Source organism: Zootoca vivipara, chromosome 17 (genome assembly GCF_963506605.1).
Source record: "Zootoca vivipara chromosome 17, rZooViv1.1, whole genome shotgun sequence".
NCBI lineage: Eukaryota > Metazoa > Chordata > Lepidosauria > Squamata > Lacertidae > Zootoca > Zootoca vivipara.
Genome location: NC_083292.1, coordinates 32,451,144 through 32,463,546, shown reverse-complemented (window position 1 = coordinate 32,463,546; position 12,403 = coordinate 32,451,144). Strand labels below are relative to the sequence as shown.

General features: G+C 41.7%; 1 protein-coding gene across 3 annotated transcripts in view; it reads left to right on the top strand.

Moving 5' to 3' along the window:
• Nucleotides 1-12,403, top strand: part of PACS1 (phosphofurin acidic cluster sorting protein 1) — an 80,177-nt gene that overhangs the window by 36,040 nt on the left and 31,734 nt on the right. For 2 of the 3 annotated variants that reach the window (XM_035097679.2, XM_035097680.2), the window contains exons 2-8: nt 68-155; nt 735-824; nt 3,629-3,754; nt 4,580-4,724; nt 8,878-8,969; nt 10,836-10,916; nt 11,966-12,025. In XM_035097679.2, coding sequence (XP_034953570.2) covers nt 68-155; nt 735-824; nt 3,629-3,754; nt 4,580-4,724; nt 8,878-8,969; nt 10,836-10,916; nt 11,966-12,025 — 682 coding nt within the window. The remainder of the gene's footprint in view (nt 1-67; nt 156-734; nt 825-3,628; nt 3,755-4,579; nt 4,725-8,877; nt 8,970-10,835; nt 10,917-11,965; nt 12,026-12,403) is intronic. The other variant, XM_060269481.1, reaches the window with a different exon arrangement.

The following is a 12,403-nucleotide window of genomic DNA, read 5'->3' as shown; positions in this document are numbered from 1 at the left end:
GTAAAAGTTTTTGTTTCAGGAGTTCCTGACCTATAATCTATGTTTTTAATGTCATTTTACTTGACAGATTGTTCAGCTTGACCTTGAAAAAGCTAATCATGCTGAAAGAGATGGACAAAGATCTAAATTCTGTGGTGATTGCAGTGAAACTGCAGGTACGTGTAATAAAGGAGCAGGGAATTTTTCAAGCTGTATATTGGCCATAGCAATTGCAAGGCTTGCTAACTGTATAGCTCTGAAGAGACCCAGTTCCCTTTCTCGTGCTCTTGGGGTTGGGGTGGTGGTAGTGTTAAGCTTTTCCATTTTCCTGTGGAATGGGCAAAATGTCTGGTTTGGAGCATTGGACTCTAATTCATTATGTGGAACTTCATGTTCAAATTTAACCTACTGTGCCTAGCCTAGCATCCTAGCCCTGTATACCTGAAGGAGCGTCTCCACCCCCATCATTCAGCTCAGACACTGAGATCTAGCTCTGAGGGCCTTCTGGCAGGTCCCTCACTGCAAGAAGTGGAGTCACAGGGAACCAAGCAGAGGACCTCCTTGGTTGTAGCACCCACCCTCAGGAATGTCTGAAAATGGCTCTGAAAATGGGCCAATTCCCTGGATTGATTAAAAAATTAGTACATATTAGTGTCCTTGTACCGGTTTCTTCAGTATGTTGTTTGGGGCTCAAGTACCCCCATGCTGAAGACTAAAAACAATGATGCATGCCTCTTGTTCTGTGTGAGTTGCAGGGTTCAAAGAGGATTCTGAGGTCCAACGAGATTGTCTTACCTGTCAGTGGACTTGTGGAAACAGAGCTTCAGTTGACTTTCTCCTTGCAGGTAGATACAGTTTAAATAAATTAATGGGGGTGCATAGATGGGAGGGATGCTGGGGGAAGGAGGGGATAGAAGACCCTTTCTCCATAAACTTCATCAACATACATTAGGATCTTTCTCCAAAACATACTAAAGAAACTCCCTGCTGATGAGGCAAACACAGTCCGTGCATGGAAGAGAAAAGTAGGCAAACTATCCCCATCCTCACTAACCCCCCTGGCCTATCACCCACTATTCCAACCCACAGCACAAAACCTCCAGAAATAAACCTGACAAGCCAAAGGCTTACACTGTCTTAAAAGACTTCTACAAAAACAAAAAAACCCAATACCAGCACAAGAAGTACAAGACAAACTAGGGGACACCCAAATACTTTGGCTAGCACACCATCAACTACATGCCCCCTTAAACAATCCAGCAGTAAAATCAGCAGCCACTAGGCCCCTGACCACCTTCAAAAACCTTCTCCTGTCAGCAGAGGGGCATGACAAAGGGATGGTATCCACAATATATGAAATACTTCTCCAAAATCCCACGACCCCCCCTTGACACAATCAAACAATTGTGCATGAGATAGGCTATGAAATCAACCCCACCCAAAGGACTAGAAAGTGGTCTAAACCTCCCTTTAAATCCATCTCTGCCAAAAGAAGGGAACTCACTCTGAAACTCATTGACAGGTGGTACTTAACACCACAGAAACTGGCACTGATATGCCCAGGAATCTCACCAAGATGTTGGAGAGGCAACATATCCACAGGCATATACCTCCACATGTGGTGGGAATGCCCCCAAATCCAACCCTTCTGGACAGCAGTCCTACAAGATATATGCAAAATAACTAAACAGGTATTAGAACTCACTCCAGAACTGGCCTTACTGAACATCTTCCAAGCTCATAATGACCACTCATATTATACAGAGTTCATAACCTACCTAGCCAGACACTGGAGGGATCTGTCAGGAGTGAGCATAGACCAATGGTATCAAATAGTATGGGAAACGGCTTAACTAGAAAAACTAAACTTATACCAAAATAAAAACTTAGTTGGTCTTTAAGGTGCTACTGAAGGAATTTTTTTATTTTACTTCGACCCAGACCAACACGGCTACCTACCTGTAACCTAAAAAATAAACTGAGACTGACACAGGGACAAATAGAAGAGGATGCCTTCGCAGCCCAATAAGACCACAACAAGAATCCACCGACAGCAATCTGGCTTACCTGACCAAACAAGCCCCCCCCCCATGCAAACAAACCATTTTTTAGCCAACCAACCACACCCTGCCCCCCAATACCTCTCACTACCAAGGAAATGTAATAAATGAATAGAAAGAGAACCTACACAGTTGATGCCGACACAAAACGCCACATGTATACTATATAAAATAATATAAGCCTCACCACCCCACCCCTCCTCTCCTTACTCTTCTTCCCCAACCTTATATTGTACTCAACACTAATGTCTCACAACAAATGTAATTGATTTGTAAGAAAGACTGTACAACCTAAAAAAAGAGAGACGGCATGTACTTTTGTAAACCAAGAAAATCTTTATTAATTTTTTTTAAACATACCTTAGCATCTAATCCTTAGTCTTTAATAAGGTACCACAAAACTTCTGTTGTTTTTAATGTAATAGGCTTAACATGGCTACTCCTTTGGAAATAGCATAGTGTTAGTGTGCTTCAGATTTTCTAAAGAAGAAGCTTAATAACTGTAAAGTGCTTTGGGGATATTTGAAGAGAGATTGCTGTGAAATTTCAAATCTCGTTACACCCACACTTCCATATTCCTAGGAAGCAATGTCACACTCTTCCTGCTGTGTGCCTAGCATGATAGGTTTTCAGATTGAGAATGTGAGGCTTATGCAATGTGTCAAAGATAGCTTTCCAGTGGATTTCTCTTCTGTGCTCCTTTTCTTCAGGGAAAATGCTCAACTTCTTTTTCTCCCTTTCATGCTACATAAATAGCCATTTCTCAACACATGGAGTTAAAAAGCATTGGACCTGTAGAGAACTGTAAACTGTTTGCAATCTGCATTAAACTGTTCAGCTTCACTGCTGTTTAGGGGGTGAATTACATTCTTAAAGCATCTGAAATGTTTATCTAAGATGGGACAGGGAGGATTAATATGTTATCCTCTTCACCTTGCTACCGTAGTAAAATCCAGTGCAATCACAAAGCCAGGAGGTGATGAATCTGGGTGTTTGGGGGATGGTGATGTGCAATTTGTTTTAATGAGTTTTCTTCCAGAATTGTTCAGACATTACCTCTTCCTGAACCAGCTGTCTTGCATGAGGAAGTAAGCTTTTGAGTTGCACAGTTGTTGGATCCATTTTTAGACCATGTCCTTTATACTGAAGTGGTAATCATTTTTGGAACTTCATTCCTGACTCTAAGAAATTGCAAGCAACTATACAATGGGACATTTCCTCACACTTTAAAATCCTTTTGAAGGCATGAATTGAATGGAATATATTGATTGGGCTATTTGAAACCGTTTCCTAATCATCTGGAGAATATTTTAGCTAATAAGGATGATGAGTTTTGGGAAACATATGTGGGACCAACTGGCTGATAGTACTGCTTTGAAGCTTGACCATCTTGTTGACCATCTTGATTTCTGTTAATAGCTGCAGATTAGTACTGAGCTATCTATAACCTGAATACTTGCAATTCTTGTATTAAAGTTGGTTCAAGAAAACATAACATCCAGCCTGATCTCCTTCTATCAGGACTTACTGCTGTACAAGTTTGGTCTGCAACTTATTTACATGCCATTTCCTTTGGGTTCCTCTTGCAGTATCCCCACTTCCTGAAGCGAGATGCCAACAAGCTGCAGATCATGTTGCAGCGAAGGAAACGGTACAAAAACAGGACCATTTTGGGCTACAAAACTCTAGCTGTTGGCCTTATTAACATGGCTGAGGTAAGGGAAGTTGGGAGAACTGGTTTTATTGAGAAAAATAATAGATGTTGATTATACCTCCTAGTTGGATAATGTTTCTAGGGAAAGCATACTACATTGTGAAGCATTACATTTTTTGAAGGGGACTTTAAAAGTGAGCATCTCCCCCCGCCCACTACACTGTGAGAATTTATTTGGGGAAGTGCAAGATTGGACAGCGAGGTTTTGCATGCAGGAAGGTCCCAGGTTCAATCCTCAGCATCTCTAGGTAGGGCTGGGAGGGACTCTTGTCTGAAATGCTGAAGATTTACTATTAGTCAGTGTAGTACTGAGCTAAATTGACTAAGTAGCCTGACTTGGTGTAAGGCAGCTTCCTATGTTCTTATATATTTCTCTCCACAAAAGTTGTGGCACTATAAACAGATATTTGGGGAAGCAAAGAGAGGTAAATTTGTTTCATGGTTTTTGGGTAGGAATCCAAAAGGTTTCAGCAAATTAAGTTCAGTCGCTGGCAGTGCTGTGTCAAATGTAGGTTGGAGGCATTTGCATCCATAGCACTCCCTTCCATCTTCACTATTTTGTATGTTTAACCCCTTTAACAAGAGTGAGCTTTCCCAGTTGATTGAGCTTTTTGTCTTAGGCTCACATTGGTGTGTGCTTCATGTTCCTTGCTGTAGCAATCTCTTTTCTTTAGTAGATTGACTTACATAATTGCCTGCTGTGCGTTTTAGTTTTGCAATTTTCAGGAAATGTAATCAGATCATCTAGCCACTTTGCTATTCCTGTTTTCTCTATTTTTAAGCTTTCTGCCTGCATTCCTGAAATTGTACTGTGTTTCTTCTCCAGGTTATGCAGCATCCAAGTGAAGGAGCCCTGGTGCTGGGACTCCACAGTAATGTGAAAGATGTTTCTGTCCCTGTTGCTGAAATTAAAATCTATTCCCTGTCCAGCCAACCAATAGACCATGAAGGTCTAAAATCAAAATTATCTGGTAAGAATGTTTGTAAGACTTTAATTTCTAGATTTTGAGCAATCCCAGTAGTTGACATGTACTAATGCAGGACACAGTCCTCAAACAGTTGTCAAAATTTCATTTCTTTCACTTTTAATTTGTATACTACCATTCTATATAATTTTAATTTCTATACCACCCTTCACCTAAGGATCATGGAGCAGTTTACAATATAAAAACACCATGGGAAACTCCAGGTCTTAGATGTAGGAAGGTTCTCTGACCAGACTTCTACCCTGTATCTTGCTTTCTGCTTCTGATTTCCTGGTGCAGTTGCTCTGCTTCCCTTGGATATTTGTATTGAACCAAGAGTGAGCAACCATTTTTCCATGGCTATCTTAACAACCTTTTCTCAATAGAAGCAAACCAAAACATATCTGCAGTATTTGGACTAAAATCTGATTAATCATTTTCCCACAAGAAATTTGTTGTATGCTGTATCTGAGTATGCACCTTTGGTTTCTACAGCACCCATATGTTTAGGGTGTCTTTTGTGGTGGAGTGGGAAAAGGGGATGGGACACATAAAATATCTGTTATTACAGAGAGGACTCACGGTATTCTCTAACAGCTGCAGTTCCAACAGTTCCTTGTGGTGGGGAAGGAGACCATGCCTATTAAACTACTTTAGGTTGGGAGTGATAAATGTGGCCCAAATGAAATTCTAAATCTGTGACTTTCCAAAATACAGTTGGCTTATTCTGCCCATGTGCAGTGTTATATAGCTGCTATGCCAGTCAAAGCTGCATTGTTGGTTTTCCCCTCTTGTCTTGTGCTGATTGGCTAAGCCATAGCTCAGTGGTTTTGCATGCAGAAAATCTTAGATTGAATCTATGGCATCTCCAGTTGAAAAGACATCTATCTGGTAGCAGAACTAAGGAAAGCCTCTGGCTGAGATCTTAGTGATTTGCTGCCAGTCAGACTGAGCAGCACTGGGCTGTCTTGGTTATAAGTCAACTTTGTATGTTCTCCAGTGCATACATGTATCCATGCAAAGTCCATACAAAGCAGAGGAGATCTTGTGTTGGATTCCCTGCTGTGGTTGAAATTGTCCTAGTGCCAATAATATGGATGCTTGAGGCACAGTGAAAGCAAAGGAGTGCTTGTAGCAGCAGGCTTACAGCTGGTGCTTGGCAGCCTGTGGTGTGCTCAGTTGTTAGTCTTAAAGTGTGCAATTTTTCAGGAGAACAATCCCAATGCTTTTTGGATCTAGTACAGTAATGTCCACTCTTGCTGTGTCTTGTTTTGACAATCCAACCTAATTCCTCCAAACACTGCTATATTTAGCCTTCTGTCTTGGATTTTTCTGCTTTATGCTACTCCCTCCTGGATGGCTGCCTAGGCAGTAAATCTGGTTGCTAAGGAAACTGATGGAGATGCAGACTCTGTGCTGGATTTATTCTGATATTTGGGTTTATTACCAGCAATGTTGTGAGTGACCGGATGCGAGGGAAAGCTGGGAACTGAGATGAAGTCATTACACTAGGCTCCAGTGGTATTAGTGCATTTATCTGAGAATAATGGAAATGGGTTCACTTAGTTGCATAGTGTCAGAGTTTTAATCTAAAAATGATCTTATACTCTTTATAGTGGAGAAAGACACAAGATACATGAACTAATATCCACTGTTAAATGGATATTCAATGGGACAGCTTTTTTAAAAATTACATTTGTGTATTGTTCTTGAGGGTGGCATGCCTGTGTATATTTGGTGGTGGTGAGGTACCATATTGGCCTGAATATAAGCCGCACTTTCCCTCCAAATTCTGAACGTGAAAAGTTAAAAGTGCAGCTTATATTTGCAATTTTACGGTATGCAGCCAGGAGCATGGGGCAAACAGTGGCAGGAGCGTGGTGAAGCGGTGCTCGCCCTGTCCTCTCCCCAAGGCTGCAAAGGGAGAGAGAGAGAGAGAGGAAGGGAAAAGGCTGCCGGCAATGCAGCAGCAGCACCACCACCCCCGCCCAGCATGCAGCCAGGAGCAGCAAGAAATGGAGCGGCTTATATTCGGGTATTTTTTTTTTCTTCCCCCCCCTCCAATTTTAAAGGTGCAGCTTATATTCAAGTGCGGCTTACGGTATATTCGGGCCAATACAGTACGGTATTATGATATTTACCCTTGCAACCAATTTGTGAGTTAGGCTAAGTGGAGAATGATTGGTCCAAGGTTTCCCCAGTTGGCTACTTGGCTGAGTAAGGATTTGAACCCAGATCTCTGCAAACCCAACCCAGTATTCTTTCTATTCCATGTAGGCTATCTTAGTGAGAATGATGCTGATGGGGTTGGATTTGGGCACAATTGTCCTTTTAGTCTGCATTTGTGAGACTTAAAGCCTGCCATTCTAATACTGTTCACTAATCAGGATTCAAGCCTGGTTAAAAGCAACACCTACTGCCAGACCTGGGGATAGACTTTGGTAACTTAGGTCTGAGTTGAAGGAGCAGCAGTCAAGCAGATTCAAAGTCCTTGTTTAAGCCCGTGTGTTAGATGGTATCCCACTAAGGCCAGCATAATATACTTCCATTTCCTAATCCCTACTGCATGTAGGAGACAAGCAAGTTCAAATTGTAAAGCTTATTCAGATAGCTGAAGTCACTTGTATGGCACATGGACACACTGAAAAGAGAGGGGTATCTGCTTTTGTCAGGCTAACCATAAAAGCAGATTTTGTTTGTGAAATATCTGCCTAAATAATGGCTCTAGCCTATGTTTATATTCTCTTTAATTACTTCCCCTAAATATCTGGGAAATGTTTGCTGTAGGTGACTATGTATTAGGCTTGATGGAGCATTTGGCTGACTGGAGAGGGCAGTTGTGAAGCTTGAATTGTGCTGTTTTGCTTGTAAGCCCCATCCTCAAGAATGAATGATTAGCTGTCAGTCTGAATGAGAAATATCAAGTTTGAGGGCACCCATGGGGGTTATGCAGATGCAATGATTTTCATAGCTACTTATGCTGTCTGGTCAGACTTGAATCGACCCTTTGGATGAATATTTAAATGCAGATCCCTCCGGTTGCTTCATTTCCCCGATATGATACAGAAATATCATGTTCTTCAGTTATGATCCAAAAGGCTCATATTGGCCTGATTTGAAGGACACAGTAAGCCATAGTAGGAAACAAGCTAAGGCTTACTGCCAACAAGCAGCATGCTAGTGCAAACTCCTCAGTTATCCCCATTTTTCTCTGCCCCGCCTGGAGCTGAAAAACAAATGATAGAGCAGCTGGCTTAGTGTTACATGTGGCCCAGTGCTCATCATTCATATTTTCTCTAAACAAACCATGAGTTGAAGCTGCTTGTTTGTGGTGTTCCTAACTATGGCTTACTGTCAAGTACTAATGGGGCCATTTTACAGTATTTATTACTGGCTCACCTAATGTGTTTGTTGTATTTCTGGGACTCTGTGAATGTTAAAATTGTTGGCATTCCTGCCAGTTCAAAAATTAAGATCTAATCTAATCTACACAAACAGTCAAGTGAGGTGATAAGATCCTGAAGTAACAAGGGTAGATTGTTTGCTGAATTTGAAGAGCATAAAGGGGGGTTCTCGGTTGATAACAAACAGTGCCGTCCCCCCTGCAACTGGGAAAGCAAAACTAGTATCAGAGACAGATTCAGCCAGCTCACTCCCTGTTTTGTTAGTTTTCTATTTTTTTATGCTTTCTGCCTTGGGAGGACTTTGCACAGAAAGGCAGCATGCACATATTGAAATAAACTTTTTAAGGACTTAGATTTTTTTATGTAAGAAAAGATTTTGTTAAAAGGAATATATCTCACCTGCACCCTGAAGTGGTACAGCGCGGTACTCTACCACTTCATTGTGCTGTATGCAAGAAACACTTTACTGACCCACCATGAGACTCCTAGAACTGATTTTCATGACATGTATAATCAGTAAGACAAGATGACCAACGAAAAGTGGGGGGAAGTTACATATTCTGATGGGGCACAACATGCTGGCCACTCAACAACCAGATGCCTTCTTGCTTTACATTCTTCTGAATTTGCATGACCTTTGTCCCTTGAATCTTCACACTGGGGCAGCCTTGACTCCAGTTTGCATATGAAAATGTATTCAGTTTAGTTGCAAGTTTGGCAAGTTGGCATTTCATAACTCTCAAACTATCCCCCAGATCGCTCTCCTGACATTGACAACTATTCAGAGGAGGAAGAGGAGAGCTTCTCTTCTGAACAGGAGGGGAGTGATGACCCCCTACATGGACAGGTAAGCTTCTCCTTTCACCTAATCAGTCCCTTCTGTGAGGGCATGTTGTGAATGAATCGCTCAGCAGACTCCTAAAGGAACTTGGGAACTCTGACACCTGTTCACAGATGATTACATAATAGTTTATGTGTACTACTTCCCTCTCCAATATCCCTTATTGCATTAGATTCATTTTAACCTTTTCTAGTTGTTTATTAAAGCTGAGTTGGAAACCTGAGGAGGAGCCAGGTGAGCCCTCTAAAAATAGTTGCTCACCAAATCCTGATGTAAGCTGATTAGAAAGAACATAGTGTAGCAGAAAAGAGTTCATGGGAGTTGGCTGTATGCCACTTTAGAAAAGAAAGAAAGAGAGTCTTCCAACCAAAATTATACAAATACTGTCTGAACACAAAAACCAGATTAGCATAATAACACAAACCATCTCTCTTGATGGTTTGGTTGACCGTACAAACTATGCCCCATGCTTTATTTAACCAACCAATATTAGAGACCAGGAATTCTTCAAATTATAAGCAAATGTTATATGAGCAGCTTCTTCTTCTTTCTTTGGTGATCACTCGTAGCCGAGTAAGATTGTCTTCCATAAACACAGTTTTAACAATGAGTCCATAAGTGACTGTGGAGGCCAATTCTGGATCCACACGTCCTTCCACAGTGGGGACATTGGTTTCTGGGTGGGAGTTGATCACGATGTGGATTTGCCAAGTGTGCCTTTCTCTTAGCATGTTTCTCCCTTGAGTCCTGAGTTTGAGTGTCTTCAAAACCCATGACACTTTTGGTAAAGGCTGTTCTCCAACTGGAGCGCTCGCAGGCCAGTGTTTCCCAGTTGTCAGTGTTTATATTACATTTTTTAAAGATTTCCCTTGAGACAATCTTTAAATCTCTTTTGTGACCACCAGCATTACGCTTTCCATTTTTAAGTTCGGAATAGAGTAGTTGCTTTGGAAGACATCAGGCATCCGCACAACATGACTAGTCCAACAAAATTGATGTTGAAGAATCATTGCTTCAACACTGGTATCTTTGCTTCTTCCAGTACACTGATATTAGTTCACCTGTCTTGAGCAGCATTCAGCAAATGAAGAACCATCTATTGTTGTTTGTTAAAGTTGAATCTTTAACATAACCCAGCAGGAGGGATTAGTGGATCTACTGATAAAGAACAGCTTGTTACACTTTCTGTTTCTGTTACTACATCAACCCAAAAGTGCCTTAGGACAAGACCATGGCATTTCTAATACTGAAGGCCGACTCAAAGTGTCATAGACCAGAGGTAAAAGGTAAAGGTAAAGGGACCCCTGACCATTAGGTCCAGTCGTGACCGACTCTGGGGTTGCGCGCTCATCTCGCATTATTGGCCGAGGGAGCCGGCGTATAGCTTCCAGGTCATGTGGCCAGCATGACAAAGCCGCTTCTGGCAAACCAGAGCAGCACATGGAAACGCCGTTTACCTTCCCAATGTAGCGGTTCCTATTTATCTACTTGCATTTTGACGTGCTTTTGAACTGCGAGGTTGGCAGGAGCTGGGACCAAGCAACGATCAGAGGAGGTTAAGATAAAAGAGGCGAACCTGTTACCAGTTAATATCATGAATAGGAATGGCTGAGAATGAGATACATAGGCTTCCTAAGTAGCTTTGGCCAGTGTTGACCATCATGGAATCTTCAAGTATGGCTGTGTTCATGAATGAAACTCATGAGATAGAACTACACAGGTCATTCGAAGCCAGATCAAAATGCCAAGTCTGGTATCCCTAATGTTTCATGGGCAAAGAATGAGATTTTGTCCTGCTTTGGAGGACCCTGTTCATAACTGTGTGGCTGGGTGGTTTGTGTTCTGAAGTGGTTTCTCCCTCCCACCCCCTAGGATTTGTTTTATGAAGAGGAGGACCTTAGGAAGGTGAAAAAGACTAGGAGGAAACTGACCTCAGCTTCTGCAATTACTCGGGTGAGTAGCACTGCAAGTGGACTTGTCAGGTGAGGAGTTTGGGGCCTGCCTCTTCGTTCCCCCCATCTTCCAGTCCATCCTGCATCTGTCTGCTTGGTAATCCCAAGAGACCAGGCATAGGTGGCTATAACATACACCAGTGAAGATGCTTCACAGTCTCAAGAAGAGCAAATGTTTACCTCCTGTATTGTGTGGCCACAATGTGCCAAATATTGAACTTCTGTTGGTTTGTGTGTGATTAGAAGTTGTATTAAAAAGGGTCTCCCATGTTGGTACTCAGCCATACCTGTCTAATTGACTGTTACCAGATTTGTTTTAGTACCAAGATACAGAATGAGTAGCTGACCTTTGATGTTGAGTTTTGATACTCGACCAAAAAGAATCTGAGAGCTTTTTTCAAGCAAAGCTTAATGAGAACAACCATTAGTTGACCACCACATTCCCACACCTCTGGGGGTAGCAGCAGAGTTTCCAGGCAGTCTTGACCTGCTTTTTAATAAATTAAGCACTTATAAGATCTTCCCTCCCCCCCTTTGTATGCATTGCTCCTTAATGCTTAGCTTTAACGATGAGTCTTTGAGAACTAACTTTCTGAGCTACCTTCATGAAATATGTACGCTTTAAAGCTGAACTCTTGAGAGTTGCATTCTTATCAGGTTTGCAAGCTAAGCAGTGTTGCTCTGGACCAGTTACTGGAAGGAGAGTTTGAGTAATGCAGAGGTTCTGCAGAGGTGTTTTTTTTCTGGCATTGTGCTGCAGAGCTACTATTTCCCCCTCCCATTTGGTATAGGTTTATGGGCTTGTTGAACACACTGTGTTACTTGGGTTCAGCTATATATGGTGTGGTGTTCTGACAAATCTGCTACCATCATGTTCTGTGGTAGGGATGCTAAATTGTGGGGAGAATTGTCTTAGGATTTTCAGTGTGTGTTTCACCCTCCCAGCCTCAGCACTCATCATGCACTGTGTCTCAAGAACTCTGCTTGTGCCTGTCCTAGTCAACTGATAGGTGGCCTTTCTAATAAGTAAATGGTACCTCTTTTTCACAGCAGCCAAATATTAAGCAGAAGTTTGTGGCTTTACTGAAGCGGTTCAAGGTATCGGATGAGGTAGGTATGGCAACATTTATGGTCTAGATTCCTGTAAGTGTGGTTCCTGGTTATTTTGCAAAAGCCATGGTAATACGTGGATATTCAATGATGGCAACTTCCACATGAAATGTACCTGGCAATGTTTGATCTAAAGAGAAGGGCTGAAGTTCATTGGTAGAGCACATGCTTTGCATGGAAACGATTCCAGTTTCAATCCTTGGCATCTGGTAGGGCTGAGGAAAAACCCCTGAAGTCAGTCCATGTAGACAATACTGGCTAGATGGATTACTTTGGAAGTATAAGGCAGCTTCCAAAGTTCCTAAGTAGTAGTAATAGTAGTAAATATTATATTATATTATATTATATTATATTATATTATATTATATTATATTATAT